The 19934-nt window shown below is 35.1% G+C and overlaps 1 protein-coding gene and 1 long non-coding RNA gene across 2 annotated transcripts; both read left to right on the top strand.

The window, feature by feature from the left end:
* The first annotated feature begins 2740 nt into the window (after positions 1–2740).
* LOC127161260 (polymeric immunoglobulin receptor) lies at positions 2741–18436 on the top strand. The gene is made up of 8 exons (XM_051103907.1): positions 2741–2924; positions 3109–3447; positions 5416–5733; positions 5830–6159; positions 6841–6984; positions 16989–17078; positions 17304–17347; positions 17460–18436. The coding sequence occupies exons 1-8, from the start codon at positions 2885–2887 to the stop codon at positions 17718–17720; spliced, it is 1566 nt and encodes a 521-aa protein (XP_050959864.1). The 5' UTR covers positions 2741–2884; the 3' UTR covers positions 17721–18436.
* Positions 10971–12195, top strand: LOC127161262 (uncharacterized). The gene is made up of 3 exons (XR_007827001.1): positions 10971–11046; positions 11225–11309; positions 11963–12195. It is a non-coding gene; the product is annotated as an uncharacterized LOC127161262 (long non-coding RNA).
* Positions 18437–19934: the final 1498 nt, after the last annotated feature.

The raw sequence follows: 19934 nt of genomic DNA, 5'->3' as shown, positions 1-19934 counted from the left end.
TGAAGAAGAGAGAAACGCTTTGGATTTTGGCCTTACTTTCGGGGAATTAACTGAAGCTGTTACAGGGCTCTCTATAGGCCGTACTCCAGGCATAGATGGACTTCCTAGTGAGTTTTATAAACATTTTTGGACAATAATTGGAACTGATTTATTTGAAGTGTTGCAGGAATGTATTCATACAGGCTTTTTACCTAAGAGTTGTCAGCGGGCTATTTTAACTTTACTTCCGAAAAAAGGAGAACTTACCTTATTGAAGAACTGGAGACCAGTGGCAATTCTCTGCACTGAGTATAAACTTGTATCAAAGTGTCTTGCGAATAGGTTAAACAAAATATTGTATAAAATTATACACAAGGACCAGTCGTATTGTATAAAAGACAGATGTATTAGTGATAACTTACATTTAGTACGTGATGTCATTGATTATGCTATGTATAATAATACAAATGTGGGAATATTATCATTGGATCAGGAAAAAGCATTTGATCAAGTTGATCATCAGTACCTCTTCAGAGTATTGGAGGCCTTTGGGTTTGGAGAGCCATTTATCAATATGATAAAACTTTTATATAACAATGCCACATGCATGATTAAGATGGCAGGTGGTCTTAGTGTACCTGTTAAAGTACAAAGGGGCATAAGACAGGGGTGCCCAATTTCAGGTCAACTCTACAGCCTGGTTATTGAACCTCTTTTGTGTAAACTAAGGGAAAAACTAATGGGTTTACAAGTAAATAGTTCTTTTACCAATGACTCTGTTAAACTTTCGGCTTATGCTGATGATATTACTGTTGTTTTAAGAAATGCTGAAGATGTTAAAGTTTTAAAGGATATGTTAATGATTTATGGTAAAGCTTCATCAGCTAAGGTAAACTGGGGAAAAAGTGATGCCCTGTGGTGTGGTTTAAGCCAAAGTAGCCCAACACTTCCTAGTAATCTACAATGGAGTAGAACTGGTCTTAAATATTTAGGGGTGTTTTTAGGGAGAGAAGATTATAAAAGACAGAATTGGGAGGGTTTAGTGGAGAAAGTGCGCGCTCGGTTGTCTAAATGGCAATGGCTGCTACCCCAGCTATCATATAGGGGAAGAGTCCTGATCTGTAACAACCTTGTAGCCTCAGCTTTGTGGCATAAGATGAGTGTTCTAGAACCTCCCGAAGAACTTGTAAAGAATATTCAAAAACATGTAATAGACTTCTTTTGGTCTGGTCAACACTGGATAAAAGCACCTGCTCTGTTTTTACCCAGACCGGAGGGCGGTCAAGGACTAGTGGATATTAAAAGCAGGATAATGACTTTTCAACTCCAAACAGCAAAAAGACTTCTCTATGGTGTGGATGTCAGCTGGTCTGATGTCGCTTGTGCCCTACTCAGAAGAGCAGGAGGGATGGGGTTAGACCGGCACCTGTTTCTTATGGACATTCATAGTACTGAGCTCTATGGTTTAACATCTTTTTACCATTCAATGTTGAAAGCTTGGAAGATTCTGAGTGTAAAAAGGAATATTGAAGATGTACAGGACCTATGGTTTAAGGAAGAACCCCTACTGCATAACTCTGCTGTGGACTCTGAAATGGTAAAATCCCCATCAATGAAAAGAGCTCTAATGAAGGCGGGAGTTATAAAAATTGGACATCTTTTAACATCAGATGGCTGGATGTCGGCAGAGACATTGAATGCTAAGCTCGGTTTTAAGTCAGTGAGACTGGTGCAAAGACTCTTAAACGAGATTCTTGATGTGTTACCAGTGAACTTTAAACAGCTGTTGGAAACAACCCATGGAGAAATGGACTGCTCCTTCCCAGAATTGGAAGTTGTACCAGCCGTAGGAGAATTTGAAGAAAAAGAAGAGTTTCTACTCAGTTTTAAGTCTCCTGAATTGGACACTTTTAAAAAAGACCGGAAAAAAAGTTCTTTATATTACATGTGCAAAAGTTTCTCACATTCGTGCTTTAGAAGGAATAAAGAGTCCAAATGGCATGATTTTTTTGGATCAGGCTCCTCCCCCAAGGGATGCTGGAGGACCTTGTACAAACCTCCCATTGAAAAAAGGTCTGGAGACCTTCAGTGGAGAATAGTGCATGGTTTAATAGCTACAAACAGATACAGAGCGCACATCGATCTCCAGGTAGGGGATGGGTGCCCTTTTTGTGGGTTGACTGAATCAGTGTTTCATTTATTCCTACAATGTGGTAGACTTGTGCCTTTACTCTCCAAATTAGAGGAATGGTGTGGAATTTTAGGGGAGGTGTTTTCACCAATGCTTTTTATCTATGGGCCTAAATACAGCAAAAACAGAAAGACAATTCATGTTTTGCTGAATTTTTTGTTTGGACAGGCAAAAATGGCAATTTGGCTTTCACGTAAAGGAAAAATGAATAACATGAAGTCCAATGATGTAATGACAATTTTAAAAGGTTTAATAACATCAAGGTTAAAGGTAGAATATGCTTTTTATAATGTAACCAAAGACCTTGAAACTTTTAATTGCATTTGGGGTGTTTGGAAATTTATGTATAATTCTGTCTTGTGTCTTTTATAGTGTCTTTTATATATATTTTATTTTTTATATGTAAGTTAAAAAAAAAAAAAAAAAAAATATATATATATATATATATATATATATATATATATATATATATATATATAGATTTTGAATGAAGGAAAAAATGTACAAATAAAGTGTGTTAAAAGTCAAGTCTCTCTCTCTCTCTCTCTCTCTCTCTCTCTCTCTCAGAGGAAGTGGGCGTCTCTGTCACATTCAGCAGTTCATGTTAAACATGTAACCAGGAAAGAAACACTCAGAGCTCATCTGAACACACATCGAGAGCTTCAGAAGAACTGAATCTACTAACAACAGAGAAGATCATTGAATAAGAGGAGAATGAAGATCATCTGGACTTTCACTCTGCTGATGATTCCTGGTAAGAATCCAACGATCTACTATCACAATCACATTAATCAGTGAACAGCACTAAAAACAGCACCGATTTGCAACAGGAAGAGAGTCTTTAACTTAAGTTCATGTTGTCTAAGAAATGTAAACGTTTATCTCTATTCAGTCTCATGAATATATTAGTGTTGTATTAAGATGTTGGTTTGTTGTAGGTGTTGTGAGCTCCATCAGTGTGACAGGATATTCAGGAGGAGGAGTCATCATCACATGCAGATATGATAAAAATTATACAGCAAATGCAAAGTATTTTTGTAAAGGACAGAAACCAAATATACTACAGAATAAACGGTGCTCTGATCTCATCAAGACTGAAGAGAAAGAGAAATGGGTTTATGAAGGAAGATTCTCTCTGTATGACGACACAAGTGCAGCAGTTTTCATTGTGACCATCAGAGATCTGAGTGAACAGGATTCTGGGACGTACCAGTGTGCATCTGATATTTCTTTGAGTAAAGATTCATACACTGAAGTGAAGCTGAACGTTATAACAGGTGAGTAACTGAAACCCTCAAACCCATGATGATCTCACAACATCACCACACTCAACACTGACTGTAATTGCTATGATTTACACATGTAATAAAAAAAAAACAGAACATCAAATAACTATGGTTTTTTTTTTTTTTTTTATGCAGATTTTTTTTGTATTTGCATGTCTCCCTCATGTAACATACCTGATTCAACTCATCAGCTCATTAGTAGAGAAAACCTGAACTGGGTGTGTCTCATAAGGGCGCAGTGTTGGGAAGGTTACTTTGGAAATGTAATAGGTTACAGATTACAAGTTACTTGATTTAAAATGTAATAAGTAGTGTAACTTTTCAATTACTTTATTCAAGTAATGTAACTTATTACTTTAATTACTTTTTGATTACATTTCTAAATTTCTACTATTTTCAACTGTTAATCATTTTGAAACATTTAAACCAGGCAGAGTTAACCTTACAGTAGCACTCAACACTGATTACTGTCAGACTTTCAAAATCCCTTATCACTTGAATTAAGATTATAATATGTAAGGGATAACATACATCTTTATTTTGCGATAACAACTGGCTGAATGTACATTAACTCACTTATTACACAGCTGCTTGATAGATTATTTAGATGTTTCGTGGCAAAATTATTAGACACGAAACACTGATCTGAGTTGAAATATTTGAACGCAAAGCTACCATGAAGAAATCAGTTGCTAGCAAATGGCAAGTTCAAACTATAGACATTTTAGGGACACAGTGCAGTCATACTAGTTTTCTTACACAACATTTCACCACATAAGTAATTAAGTAGTAGTACTAGTTTGTTAGTTATCTTATAATCCATTACAGTTAAAAAAAAAAACAAACAAACAAAAAAGGCAGCAGCTGTGTTTGTATGAAACAATAGAGCAAGTCCACGATACCAGGATGACAGAATTAAGAAATTGTCCACATAGTGTTTAGTTAAGCTTTAATATTTTATTAGCTAACCAAACGCAAAGCTTCCGCCAAGAAAAATTATCAAGCATATAGCACTGACTTAAGTTGCCCCGAATGAGTCTCAGCCGTGTAATAATATAATTTAAAGCACAGCCACCACAAACTCAAACCTTTTTTTTTATTAACTTTTTTTTTATCCTTTTTATGCCTTTTATTGTGATAGGACAGTAGAGAGATGACAGGAAAGAGCTGGGAGGAGAGAGGGGAGCGGGATCGGCCTCGGAATCGAACTCGGGTCACCGGGCTATATGTCATAACAAGATCATAACATAAGTAACATCATAATAAGAAATAGTTTAAAAGCAATGATACTTGGTTTGAAATCAAACATTTGCATAGTTATGACAGAAAACACTAGCTTCTAACAATGCCTTGGAAAAACCAGTCTTAAAAAATAAAGTTTATGCATAAACCCAAATAGGAAATAAAACAGTTATCGAATAAGCATGTGTCCTATTCTGTGTCCTAAACTCCTGAAACATTGGTGTCTCATTTTAGAGCAGCCAATGCAATTTATGAAAGAAGTCAATTACATCTGTAAGTGGGGGTGGGTGGGTGAAAAAATTCAGATGTAATCCCCTTTGTAATCACTGGCATTTTTCAAAAGTAACTGTAATTTAATTACATATTGTTTCTCAGTAACTGTAACTAATTACAATTACATTTATTTTGTAATTAAATTACGTAATTCCATTACATGTAATTAGTTACTCCCCAGCACTGTAAGGGCGACATACAAAACATGCAGTGCTGGGAGCTCCAGGACAGGTTTGAAAACCCCTGGTGTAGGGAGAGAGAACATACAGTTCAGAACATACAGTACCGTATAAAAACTATTATGTGTATGGAGAGTCCCCACAAGGATGGCAAACCAGACATGTGTGTGTTTCACTGTGTCAGTGAATGAAGATGAAGTACCATTCTTTAAAGAATGATGAAGAACATCATCATCACACTGATATCTGAGTTTGTGTTCAACAGGTCAAAAAATCAGTACAGTTACAGGATATTCTGGAGGAAACATCATTATAAACTACAAATATGACAACAAACCCAAGGAGCCTTTGATAAACATCTGTAAAAGTGGAGCAGACCAATGTTTTAAACCAACAAGCACTAACAGAGCAGCAGAATGGAAACATGATGGACGATTCACCATTCATGACGGCAGTTCTGCAGGTTTTTTGCGTTTCTTCATTAAAGAGCTGAATGTGAATGATTCTGCAGAATATAAAATTATGGTTAAAGATTCTGAAGACCACAGATTTTTCTCTAAACTGAATCTGAATATTGAGGATGGTGAGCTGCTTTCATTCATTTATGCATTATTTGGCAGAATTCATTGATCTGTTGTTTAATTCAATCATTGCTGCACTTGATTTGTTTCTCCAACAGCTGATTGTTGTGAGAAGAGCATCAGTCTATCAGCTGCTGCAGGAGGATCTGTGAACATCAGCTGCAAATACCCACAATCCCACAGGGCTCATGTCAAGTTTGTCTGCAGGAGATCTGGATCTGATCTCTGTGCTGAAGAGACGTCTGTGAAGGAGAACAGAAGATGGAGCGCTGAGGGACAGATCCAGCTGTATGATGACCGAGAGCAGCAGCTCCTGACGGGAACCATCAGTCATGTGACTCAACAACATTCAGCTGAATACTGGTGTGGAGTTCAGTCTGATCAAGGACACAAGAGCTTCATCACACGAGTCCTCATCAATGTTACTGGTATGGGTGTTTTTCTCACTGACTTTAATAATAGTGTAATTTAAAGTCACAGCTAGCTTACATTCAGCAGATCACAGTGTATCTTGTATCATCTCTTTATAAAAACAAATCGCAGATCATGGTTGCAGTCTATGCAGGTAAAAGTGCATTGTTTTGTGAATAATGTTGTTGTTCTGCTCAGTGAGAAACTGCACACAGAGTAAATCAATGGACTGTGTTTGTGTGTTTTATTCTTCTCTTCATTCTGTACCTGCAGATCTGAATGTGTTTTGAAAGCTGCAGAAGTTTTTAGTTTTCTGTCTGGTCATTTGGTGTTACCGTTTGGTGTTGCAGCATTATTGTGCTCATTTGTACACAGTATTACTGTAGTTTTTTAATAAGTTTAAGTGTGCTAATCTAGATACAGTATTAGTGCTCATCCAGTAACTTGCTATTAACTGTATTATTCACTGAGAAACCACAGACTTCATTTACAGAAACTCAAACAAACAGCTCACTATTTTGTTTTCTGTGTATCTCTGTGTCAGCAGACATGAATTCTGGGTAGTGACTGTAAATGACACCAGTAACACATACTTACCATTTAACACATTACAATGTACCATGAGAAAAAGAGATGTCAAGTTATGTGTGTGAAAAGACAACCTTGAGAAATTCATTGTTTTGTTGATTTATTTACAGATATTCCAAAAACAACTTTACCAACAACATCATCACCATCATCATCACCATCATCATCATCATCACCATTAACATCTGCCTCTTCATCTTCATCATCAGTCAGAAGTTCACTGATCACAGGAGTTTCCAAATCAACAGCAGCAGGTGCTGAAATAGATACATGTGATTCATGGCGTAGCTTAAGGGTTTGGTAACGGTTTGCAGTTCTTTGTTCAATTTGCACCATCAAAATTAACCAGATAAAAATTGGCTTCAAACTTTTATTTTTCGTTTTTGCCAAATACCTCACAAACGAATCATTATCTCTCTGTTTAATTTTCTAGTCAACAAGTTTAGGTTGTGGCATCCGAATAAGATTTTTGAACAAACATAAAACATGACTCGTTATTCTGATATTTCATTTTGTGTGTGTTTTGCGTTCGCGGTTGGTCCGTACCATTACCGCCGGGGGAGGGGATGGGGGATTCGTTCACAGCCTGCAGCGGACACAGAGCGTTGCCGCTTTGTGTATAGGCAGGGTGCGATTTTCGGGTCTGTGCATCCCTGCCTCTACTAAATTATTTTTGCGAACCTGCTTCTACGTCCCATTTGAATCAAATGATTCGCGATATGCGCTTTAAAGTCCCGTTCGTATGGCAAGCCAAAGGGGTCAGAATTACGCTATAGTTAAATAGCGTTTGCACACAAAACGGCGTTTAAAACAGTATTAGCGCCGTCAAATACGCCGTCCTTGTAGAAAACGCCGTAAAAAACGCGCATAAACGGTACAAAAACGCCGTATTTAGTGTTTGTAAAAAGCGCCGCCACAGGGCGCCGTTAAAAACGCCGTTCTGATTGCACAAAAGCGCGCGCGTTATTTACGGCGTTTTCCTTGTAGTATAATGAGCCACGCCCGCTGATTTCCACAGCCAGTAATATTGAACTGTTCTCACCCAATCAGTGATGAACAGAACCAGACCAGACTAATTAGCCTTTTTCACAAAAATCGGAAGTGACGTCAGCGCAGGGTAAAGTCAGTTCCGCTACAGGTCTGTGCCTATTATATTAATATGCTCTTGTCTCAAATAATGCCTTTTACCTTTTCTTTTTTGTCTGCTTTCCAAGTTGTTATAAAATAAACAAAGAAACAACATTTTACTTGTTTGTAATTTATATGGGCACTCAGACCGGTACTCGTCAATATAATATATGCGCAACATAGCGCCAGCTATAGTTTCTGTTCTCCATCTCCGGTATATTTAAGCGTATTTTCTCAATTTACTCAGTCATTTCCCTCGAATCACTACGTCATGGTAAATTATGACAGCGTTTATATCCAAATGCACATTTCCCCAAGAATAAATGAAACAATTCTGAGTCCGGATGATGGATAAACTCAATACAACAACGTAACCCAGATCCAAAAGGAATAAAGCCATTAATCGGAGTCATGTCTTATTTATTATATTATTTTATTATGTATATCCCTGGGCACATTATGCAACGTACATTTACACCCTAAAGTTAATAATGCAAAGGAGAGCAAGTAGAAAATACAATATTACTTTCATAATGATAATAATAACAACAACAATATTAATCGCGAAAAAAATGATGTGAAGAGTCATAATGCACAGCCAGCACCAAATAGACAGTACGGCAAAACTTAAAACTGTACTGTATTATAAGTGCTAACATTCATAATTAAATAAACATAGTATTTGTGATGACCAGACGCTGACACAAAGTTTTTGAATAAATGCTTGCTATTTTTAGAGTAAAACACCGGTATATATCATAGTATCACAGTACCCAGATTTGTTGATCCAACGTGTAAAAGGTCAGTGTCGGTCGTCAATCAAATTTCGATGTTGAATCAATGTTCATTATTTGGTCGGTACATCAGAACGTTATTACGTTGAAAATAAAACATCGATTCAACGTCGAAATCACGTTGGCTTATCAACCGATACAGCCGATGCATTTGATCGAAATCATAACGTCGGATATAGGTTGAAACTTGGTCAGATGAATCGGAGATCTGGGGATGCACTTATTTAACTCTCAAAGAGTACAACAGGGATTATACATATATATATATATATATATATATATATATATATATATATAAAGACGTGCTTTAATTTTGTATAAACATTTTTCTGCATTACACATCTTGTTTGGTTTTATTTCGTATCACTGCATGTTAAAATTTACTTTGTTATGCAGACACAACACTGCCTTATTTGCAGTCTATTTAGCCTACAGCATTTATCTGAATATTTATAAGATATTATATATTCAACATATTTTCTTAACCTGTATTGAATCTGTTTTTTTTTTTTTAATTCATAAATTAGTGATTAAAACAAGTTTTATAACAGCAGCATCCCTTTAATCTTGATCAGCAACTAACGATAAACGAATTGGAGCAGAATCGGTCCGTTATCATTATGTTAGTAGCCTTCAGTTTTAGGTTATAACTGCATCTGTCACGGATGTAGACTGGTGAAGATTTATTTTAAGAACCTATAGACCTATAAATGTGTTCTATTACTGACTCATATCGATATGTTTGTGCGGAGTGTGGAATCACTACATGACAGGGAGGCGCCCGCGTGATCGCTTGCATTTTTATCCTGATAATGAAACAACTTGACATAAGTCCCAAACTCATTATAGGCCTAACTCATAATAATAAATATTAAAATGTCAAATTTTTCCCGACACATTCATAATCATTAGGCGACTTTTGCATGTGCCCTATTAAATACACTTAGATGTCTCTGCTGAAGTTTTTAGCATTTTATTCGCGTTTCCATAGATGTCGGTAACATAGAGATGTCACGTCCGTACAACTGATTTTTCCTCTGAAACACAAAAACGAAAATTGAAATAAAAAATATATGTTATGAATAGATAATCTACATCCGGCAGACATTGTTGCTTATGGCATGTGCATTGTAAATTGCATAAAGTCTACAAAGTATATTGTCTCCCCAAAAACTCGGTCTTTTTTGTCATGTCCATCTAAAGTATAAAACACTTTTACTCATGCTTTTTACACGTTTATAGTCTGCATAAAGAAATGTTTCAATGTAGTTTACTGGTAGGCATATACATTCTATTTTATGTATCTAATTTATGTTTTAGAATTTGCCTGCGAATGTTGCTGGAATTGCTCTTATGTGATGCTGGTTTTGAAATAGGCTACTTGCTTTTTTGTCCAAAGCTGTGATGCTAGTTTTTGAAACACTGCAAAAAAAACAAAAAAAAAAAAAAAAAAAAAGTGAACGTTCATAAAATTTTGTGCTCCAAATTTTCGTTTTTTTTTTTTTTTTTTTTTTTTTTTTTTTAATAAAAAAATATAATATATATTGGGCAGAACTGACTTAGGTGTATTATCCGGCCTTCTACAACTGCATGCAGGCCCTCTAATGAAATAAGATGGTTGGTTTATTAAAAATAAATAAATAAAATAAAATAACATAAATAAAACCATAAAAGCTAAAATTCTTAAACGATAAAAGTCCTGCTTTTTTTATCCGACTATCACGTGCAGGGGTGGCACAAAACAACAACTTAAATTTAAACTATTTACTTATTTAATGTTGGAAGTTTGTTTATTTATGTAAATTCGGCATGACTGTGACGTGTGCGTGCGCGCTGAACATTCGTGACGCATTCAAACACTGAAGCGGAGGGAGTTGCCATGGAAACTCAATGACTGACAAGCTGCTTTCGGTAAGTTTAGTCCCTAAAATCGCACAAATATTACATATAGCTGTTCCTGACACATTTCTTGCTTGTATTTGGCTTCTGTTGAATATAGTTCATTGTGTAGTGTCTTCGAACAAGTCCGTTAACATCTTAACCGGTTTCAGAGGAGCTTTTCTTGAAAGTTTTGTATTTTAATCACATCTAGATGTGTAGACAAGATGTTTTGACTCGTCTGTAATAGTTTTGCTGGTAATTTTTCAATGGGTGATTAGAAATAGGCTCAGATAACCTAAACATATATTCACGGTACCGTTCATCGGTGACGTCACTGACGTAACTGAATCCAGTTCAAACGTATTTTGATCACCCATGGTAAACAAATGTTGATCAAATCTCCTCTGTAATTTCAGGAGCAAATAAAATCCTGAAAGACGCCACAGACGGAGAAGTAAGGGATACAGATGAACTAGGAAAGCTTTTTAAATTGTAGGGCTTTGACATCCAGAAGTAAGAAGTATGAACAACATTAAATAAATAAGTAAACCTAGAGGCAAATTCTGTTAAGAAATTATGTTCTGTATATTTGTACATTTCACCTGTGCTTTAGCATGGTTTCTTGTAATAAACCTGGCATTGTATACAAAATATTGTTGGCTCTGTGACAAATTGCTTCTTATGTTCCTAGATTCTTCCATGATGATGGCCTGCACCCCAGAGCTGGAGTGAACCTCCTGTTGGACATCTCCAAGGCACAGTAAACCATATGCCTGGTAAGTTAACCTCAAAAATACTCTACTGTTCAAAATTCAGTAAGATATTTTTTGTTTTTCAAAATAAGTGTCTAATGCTTACCAAGACTGAATTTGTTTAAAATGCAGATAAAAAAAAAAAACAGTAATATTGTAAAATATTATTACCATTTTAACTAGGGCTGTAGTTAGTAATCGTATTTTAGTAATCGAGTATTCTACGGATTATTCCACTGATTAATCGAGTAATCAGATAAGAAGTAATTTTCTTTATTAAAAAACAATACTAAATATAAAAGAGAAAATAGGATAGGTCTCTTAAAATAAATGACTAATTTGTTTTCTTTTTAGAAAAATGAAAATTTTTATTGCTGAAATTGCATACACTAATAACCATGAAAACTAAACCAATTTAATGTATTTATACAAAACATAGATTGATACTTTGTAATAACATATACCAGATGTGATACTCTATAATGCAGGCTGCCCAGTCCTGTTCTTGGAGATCCACACTTCAGCTCCCCAGGAGCAGTTGACAATTACAGACGGGTGTGTTGAATCAGGGTTAGATCAGAATTCTGCAAGTAGGTGGATCTCCAGGCACAGGAATGGGCAGTCGTGTTATATTGGATATGTATGATGGATTTTAAACTGTGCTATTTTTATTGCAGGATTTCTGGGATCCCAGTAGAAGACATCAGAACACCAGATGCTGGCCTGGACAGATGTACCTACAGTAAACCACACCAATCTCTCTGCTTTTGCATAGATGGCTGACTACTACCATATTCTATGAAGGTATTATTATAGTAAAACTAAGCACCTGTGACAGTGGAATTTGTAGTAATAAAGAATAATCACACATGTGTATCAGTAAATTTGAAGCAACAGAGAATAACTGTTTTAGGAGTTGCACTTTTTTTTTGTACTCTCTCTCTTACAAACACAAAACAACAGTTATACCGTTTGAAATTCTCCGGTGCACAAATACTATTCTGCAATTCTCAAATTACAAAATTTATATGCTCACAGTTGGGCTAAAGTTGCTGCAGTGAATGAGGGGCAAAATACTCGCAGCTGAATAAAAAAAATCTCAAGTCCTGAACAAATTTTGCATATTTGCATATACAGTCGTAGTCAGAATTATTGGCACCGTTGGTAAATGTGAAGCCTGTGAAAATAAAACTGCATTGTTAATCCTTTTTGATAAAAGATCCTCTTTGCCTTGGATTTAAAAAATATAGACACACATCTTCAAGGCAGATTCGTGACATTTTAAACTATACAGATTTATTTTTACAGGCTTCTTTGAACATATTTACTAAGGGTGCTAAAAATTCTGACCAAGACCGTAAGTGAGAACTAATATCTCACATGACAAATCAGTATGTGACATCCCACTCACACACTTGCGCTTTATCCAGTGATAAACATATCATGTGGCCTTTGACCCACTACTACTAGCACAGTACACACAGCAAGTTTTTATTTATTTTAATGATTTGGATCAAACAGAATAGAACAGAATACAGTGGGTAAATGCTAGACTCTGTTAAATTCTAATAAAGTCTGTAAATATGTATAGTTCCAATAAACACATTTCAGGAAAAAAAAATTGAATTATATAATGAAATTAATATTACAGAATATTCTGGAAAAATTAAATATAGCCCTGCATAAATCTGGTATAACTGGGCCTGTGCATTTCTTAATTTGTGATTTGTGGAACAGGATTTTTGCACCTGCATTTTGAGAAGGTTTTGTTGTGTTTGTTAGAGAAAGAAACAAAATAAAAGTTCGCAACACCTAAAACATTTTCTTGATGACTTCACTGATATATTCTCTACAAATACAAATTCCACTGTCACAGGTGTTCAGTTTGGCTACAAAAATACCACATACAATAGATCCACTGTATGCAAATATAACAAAGGGACATAAACAATTGAAAATTTAGGGATGTAAACTATAATCCTAAACTTTTATTTAGGATTATAAATCTAAAAGAAAAACATGTAGAACTTTTAGGGAGTGAAAATTGTCTATGACTGATATTAAAATGGTGGGTTATATCATCATCTTTTTTAAACCTGACCTGATTAGTTCTCACCTGATATCACAAGGAAAACTGACTGATCTGCTATGTACCTCTGTCTTATGTTTTCAAGGGTAAGAATTCTTTATAAATACTCTTTTCACCCATATGTCTTTATTTTGTGGAACAGAAAAGAAGAGAGTGGCATAGTCTCTGTTATTTTATAGAAAAGCAGCAATGACAGTGAATGTTGACTGAGGCTGTCAGTCTCTTAATGTCCTGCCTTACATCTGTTTTTGTGCCCCACTGAAAATAGGTCAAATACATTTGGTACAAAATAACATGACATTTTTATTCTGAAGTGATTATAGCATTTAATTTGTAACTTGACACTTTTTATTGGCCTATAATTTACTTTCTTTGTGTGTTTACTTAAATTTATTTGTGTTTATTTGATTATTGTGTATTGTCAATGCATTTTCTATGTTAGTCTTGTATAAAAAATGTGCTCTAAACGTGTATTTGTGTATTTTGTGTAAATAATAAATAAATTATAACTGAATTTGATGTGTGTTTAATTATTACATATACAGGCTGATTTATATAGTATTAAGTATGTGAGAAACAAGCAGAAGATTGTATAATGTCGTTTTACCGAACTGAAATCAACATCGTTTCAACGTTGGTAAGCCAACCTATTAGATCGATTTTATGTTGAATATGTGTTGATTCTATGACGTCGTTTCAACCATCTGAAAATCAACGTCGATTCAACGTTGGGTAAGTGAACCAATTGCGTCGATTTTACGTTAGTTTTGAATGGCGCGCCTGACGTTGGTTCAACATTACCCCGATGAGCAAAACGACGTAGGGACCGACGTCGGAGATCAACGTCGTTTCGACGCCACGAGAAACATCGATTCTATGTTGATTTTATGTTAGTTTGCTGTGTGGGTATCTATTTTGTAAAAATAGACTTTGATTCCCAAACTTACTCTTGTTCAGTACGGCCGTTGCTGTCACCGGAAAAACGTTTACCCTGCAAGCGCCAATCCGGAAGCCAGAAACACGGAAGTGTGAAAAAGGCTAATTCACCATGGATCGTTTTAGCGGAATTGCTTGTGAACTGATAGGAATTCATGTACAAAGTATCACTACTGACATTGAATATTGACCGATTCCACGTCTTTATCACACTTTAATGTAATTGTTCATTACATGGACAGTATTTAGCATAGCAGCCCCATCTGCATGCTGCTGAATAACAAGATGTTATATAATGAGGAGGCTAAGCGATTGTCCGCGGTGCTGTCACGGCTGTCCTGACATAAACGATCATCTGAATGCTGCCGAACTTACACAAATACACTGTTTTAATATTTTTATTATAGTGTCATGTGATTAATCTCCAGTTTGTCTACAATATGCTATCAAATAACTGCACTCAGACCAGAGGATATATGACTCGTTTAAGATCATCAGATCAAATCAATTATTTTTAATAATACTGACTCTGGGCTTGGAATATTTCTTTATTTGATTGACTTTATTTGCTTAGTGTGATTTAACAACAAATCGAAATACGAACAATCGAAATAAAAGAGAAATTACAAACGGTTTGATTTGATTATTATTATTGTTGTTGTTGTTATGTCGTTTTGTTTTAATAATGGAAAAACACAAATTAAGCTAGATGTTTCCTATTTTTTGGTCGTGGATAAAAAAAAAAAAAAACACCATATGCATTTGTGCGTGAGCGGCCTTGAAATACCACTTTTCAGCTCAGCCCGTCTTTTCTGTCTGTGCACCGGCGCGATCCCTTGCATTGTCATAATACAGGAAAGAAATATAAATGTCTGCTTGATTTTATGTTCTTCCAAAATAACAACAAAATGTTACAATTGCTTTTGTAAAATAAGTCTATAGACAGCTTGAAAGGTCTACTTAAATGAAACAATCGAAAACAAATTTGTGTTTAGGCTATTTAATTCGTAATTCCAAGAAGAGGTAGCCTAGTCTTTCCAGTCTGAGCACCTTATCTGCATTGTGCTCACACCCACCATTCAATAATAAAGCCTGGAATTTACCACAAAACAAGAACGCGAATAATTATAATCAGACTGAAATGTATCAAGGCCGCCTAACAAATATTAAAGCAAGCTAATTTATTTTACCCACGAACAAAAAATACGAAACATAGCATAATTTTTGTTTTTCCGTTTCTCAAACAAAATAAATAAATAAATAATAATATAGGCCTAATTATGCCTACAGTATTTAATAATAAAAAATAATACAATTATACCGTTATGTCATTTCTCTAAGCTAAACATATAAGACCCGTTTATTCAAAATAACTGCTTTGATTTGATCTTAAATTAGACAGATTGGAGATTACTCCTAATAAACATGCCGCTACAATAAAAATCGTTACATTAAAATGCATTTAAAACAGTGCATTTCTATGATGCAGTAACTTCAGCAGTGTGCATATGCTCATTTATTTCAGGACTGTGGTGACAGCAGCGCGGACAATCGCTTAACAGTATTTTCAAACGGGGAAAACACATGACATATTAAGTCGTTATTATGAGAAAAATATATGTCGTTTTAAAGAGTAAAAAAAAAATATGTAGTAAAAACGACATATCTCTTTATTACGACATTGCTTCCACACACATATAATTTTTCCATATTTTTTACTGGATACATGTGAGCTAATCCAGTGGTTGCATAACAAAATAAAGCAGACATTTCTTTGCTCTGTTATCACAATGCAAGGGATTGCGTCGGCGCCGCAGTGTTTATATAAAATGTATATTTGCAAGAAATATATGCAACAGCCAAACAGTATGAAGAAACGTTATTGTGACTAATTTGCAGAACGGTACATCAGATGAACTCTTATTCTGCGTGATGGGACTGACAGTAAAGAAAGGTTGAGGTGAAAAGTGGTATTTTAAGGCCGCTCACGCACAAATGCAGAAGGTAAATCAAACTTGAGTCATTAAAAAAATATATATATATTTCCAGCCCAAAGTCGGTATTATTGAAAAATAATTGATCTGATGATCTTAAACGAGTCATATCATCTGGTCTGTGTGCAGTTATTTGATAGCATATTGTTGACAGATTGGTATTAATTAATCCTAATAAACGTGACGCTACAATAAAAATATTAAAACATGTTAAAAACAGTGTATTTGTGTAAGTTCGGCAGCATGCAGATGCTCGTTTATGTCAGGACAGCCGTGACAGCACCGCGGACAATCGCTTAGCTTCCTCATTATATAACATCTTGTTATTCAGCAGCATGCAGATGGGGCTGGTATGCTAAATGCTGTCCATGTAATGAACAATTACATTAAAGTGTGATAAAGACGTGGAATCGGTCAATATTCAATGTTACACTCTAAACCCAGATAAGTTGAATTTACTTAAAAAAAAATTGAGGAAACTGGTTGCCCTAAAAAATGTAAGTAATGTAAAGTTTATTTAACTTAAAATGTTTTTTAATATGAATTACAAAGGTCATTTCATTTAACTTAAAATGTGTTGTAATATGAATTACAAAGGTCAGTTCATTTAACTTAAAATGTTTTGTAACATCATTTCATTTGCAATTATTATAAATGATCTGATTGTTTCTCCTGTGTTTTCAGGCTGGTCTCTGATCATTCCTCTGGTTCTTCTGGCTCTGATCATCACTGGTCTCTTATTACTGTTTCTCTTTAAGAAGCATCAGTCTCGAGGTAAAACTCTTTCTCAATGTCTTGAGATGTAGAAACTCTCTTTAGACTGAGTTTAAAACAAAGATTTGTTGATCTGTTTTCCCATTGTGAGTCTGTCGCCACCTACAGGCTGCAACAGGACTTGAGCAAAATGCAGATATTTGATGACATGTTGAAACATTTCCATTAGACACCAGTGTTGAATTGTCATATAATGACATTAATTTAAGACTCTTGTTTTGGCAGGCGGTGGTCCGTCATCTCAGGCTGGAGCAGGAAAACATGATCTGGTTAGTTCAGCGACTTTATGTTGTTAATTTTTATTCATAATGAGAATAAATTCTGATGTCTTCCATCATGAATCTCTTTAGAGCTGTAAATAATTTTTCTGTCTTTCCACAGGTTTCTGACACTGATTGTAATTATGAGAACATTAAAGACACTAAGAAGGAATTACCCACAAACCCCTCTGTTTCTCCTAACTGTGTTTACTCTATGGTTCATGAAGCCACTGGTGACTCTCAGATCTTGATCTCATCTGCTGATGATCTGAATTACACTGTGGTGAATTTCCAGAAGAAAGCAGACTGTCCTGACAGTGTCAGTTTGAGGAATAATCAGGATTACAGTGAATACGCTGCTGTCAATCATCACACTGCCTGATGAGCCACAGCAGAGAATCTCAACGAGCTGAATGCTTTGTTTTAGTGTGTCCACTAGATGTCTCTGTCAATTTCTATTCTCTGATTAAATACTTTTGCTGAAATCTCTCAAATAATGCTTTAAAGACAAAGTTGTAATCTACTGTCCATGAGTCTTGCACTTTCATATGAACATGTATTATCATCACTTCTCTATTTATTATCTCTCTCTCTCAGAGGAAGTGGGTATCTCTGTCACATTCATCAGTTCATGTTAAACATGTAACCAGGTGAAGGATCCTAAGATCCTTACATGCAAATTATTATGTTGTGTTTTAATTTTGGGTTTGCTTTTAATTTCATTTATAATAATTTATTTACATAATCATTTAAAAATCAGTTTCTAATCATTAGTCATTTACATAATTCATATTTAATTATTTTTTTGATTATTTAAGTATCATTTATTCATTTATTCATATATATTATTTATTTATATGTTTGTATATTTTATATTTCTCATTATTTTCCTTGCTTATGCATTTTCATTATTGTTCAGTTCCATGATTGTGAGGTTTCATGAATTGTTTGGTCTAAGAAATAGATAATGGGGATGTTTATGGAAATTCAATGTTTATGAGATGTTGAATCCATTTGATATATCATTGTTCTTTGAGCTGTACTCCCCAGATGAAGTTTGAACATTGAGACATACTCAACTAAAACTGTTCAATAAATTCTGTTATACCTTTTTACCATCATCATTTCGTCTCCTGCTTCTGCTCTTTTCTGGCTTTCATTGGTCAACTTCATAACTGACAGAAACCTGCTGTTAGTGGGGTTGGGGTAACTACAGCTTGCTGACTAGTTGTTCTGTTACCGGAAAGACTGATATTTTCTGACGGAATCTGGTGTCCGGGGCTGGATCCTAATTGTCTGGCATGGGGACCTGATCTAACACAGGAAAGAAACACTCAGAGCTCATCTGAACACACATCAAGAGCTTCAGAAGAACTGAATCTACTAACAACAGAGAAGATCATTGAATAAGAGAAGAATGAAGATCATCTGGACTTTAACTCTGCTGATAATTCCTGGTAAGAATCTGAACTCACAGTAAATCACTAAAAACAGCACAGAGAGTTTAACTTCAGTTTGTGTTGTTGAATTGACTGAAAAACTCTGAATGCAATTTAAAAGTTCATCTCTATTCAGTCTCATGAATATATCAGTGTTGTATTAAGATACTGTTTTGTTGTAGGTGTTGTGAGCTCCATCAGTGTGACAGGATATTCAGGAGGAGGAGTCAACATCACATGCAGATATTATGAAGGATATACAGTAAATGCAAAGTATTTTTGTAGAGGACAGTGGTCAGTGTGCACAGACCAAATCAAAACAAATAATAATAAAAACAAATGGGTTCATTCTGGAAGATTCTCTCTCTCTGACGACACAAGTGCAGCAGTTTTCACTGTGATCATCAGAGATCTGAGTGAACAGGATTCTGACATCTACTACTGTGGAACTGATATTTATGCAAAAAAAAAGATTCATACACTGAAGTGAATCTGAATATTATAACAGGTGAGTAACCCATGATGATCTCGACAACATCACTCAACACTGACTTTAATTACTAGTTCACACATGTAACCCCTAACATATAATTAATATCTTCTAAATAACAAAGTAACATCTTTTCATGTAATATTTATACTCATAAGTGATCTTGACCTGCATTCATTAATGCTGCAACAGATAAGTTAAACATTTAAGTGACCAGATATGTGTTCATTGAGTACAAAGTTATAAATGATATGGGTTTGTATTTAACAGATGAAAAAATCAGGACAGTGGCAGGATATTCAGGAGGAAACATCATTATAAACTGCAAACATATGACACTAGAAGAGAATCCTTTGATAGACATCTGTAAGACGTCTGCAGATCAATGCTTTACTCTAATAAACACTAACAAAGCAGCAGAATGGAAACATGACGGCCGATTCTGTTTATGACAGATCTGCTCATTTTTACGTGTGTTTATCAGAGAGCTGAATGTGAATGATTTTGGAAAATATAAAATTATAGTCAAAGTTTCTAAAGTTTCTAACTGTATACAGATTCTTCTCTGAGTTTCACCTGGACATCAGAGACAGTGAGCTGCTTTCATTCATTCATGCATTTGATTATGTGGTGAATTAATGAATCTGTTGTTTAATTCAATCATTGC

Source organism: Labeo rohita, unplaced genomic scaffold (genome assembly GCF_022985175.1).
Source record: "Labeo rohita strain BAU-BD-2019 unplaced genomic scaffold, IGBB_LRoh.1.0 scaffold_608, whole genome shotgun sequence".
Classification (NCBI taxonomy): domain Eukaryota; kingdom Metazoa; phylum Chordata; class Actinopteri; order Cypriniformes; family Cyprinidae; genus Labeo; species Labeo rohita.
This window is presented reverse-complemented; position numbering and strand designations above follow the sequence as displayed.

Coding starts and splice junctions, on each gene's coding strand:
- LOC127161260 (XM_051103907.1), top strand. CDS start 2,885: ATGAAGATCATCTGGACTTTCACTCTGCTGATGATTCCTG. Junction 5,734..5,829: donor GAATCTGAATATTGAGGATG/GTGAGCTGCTTT, acceptor TTTCTCCAACAG/CTGATTGTTGTGAGAAGAGC. Junction 6,160..6,840: donor AGTCCTCATCAATGTTACTG/GTATGGGTGTTT, acceptor ATTTATTTACAG/ATATTCCAAAAACAACTTTA.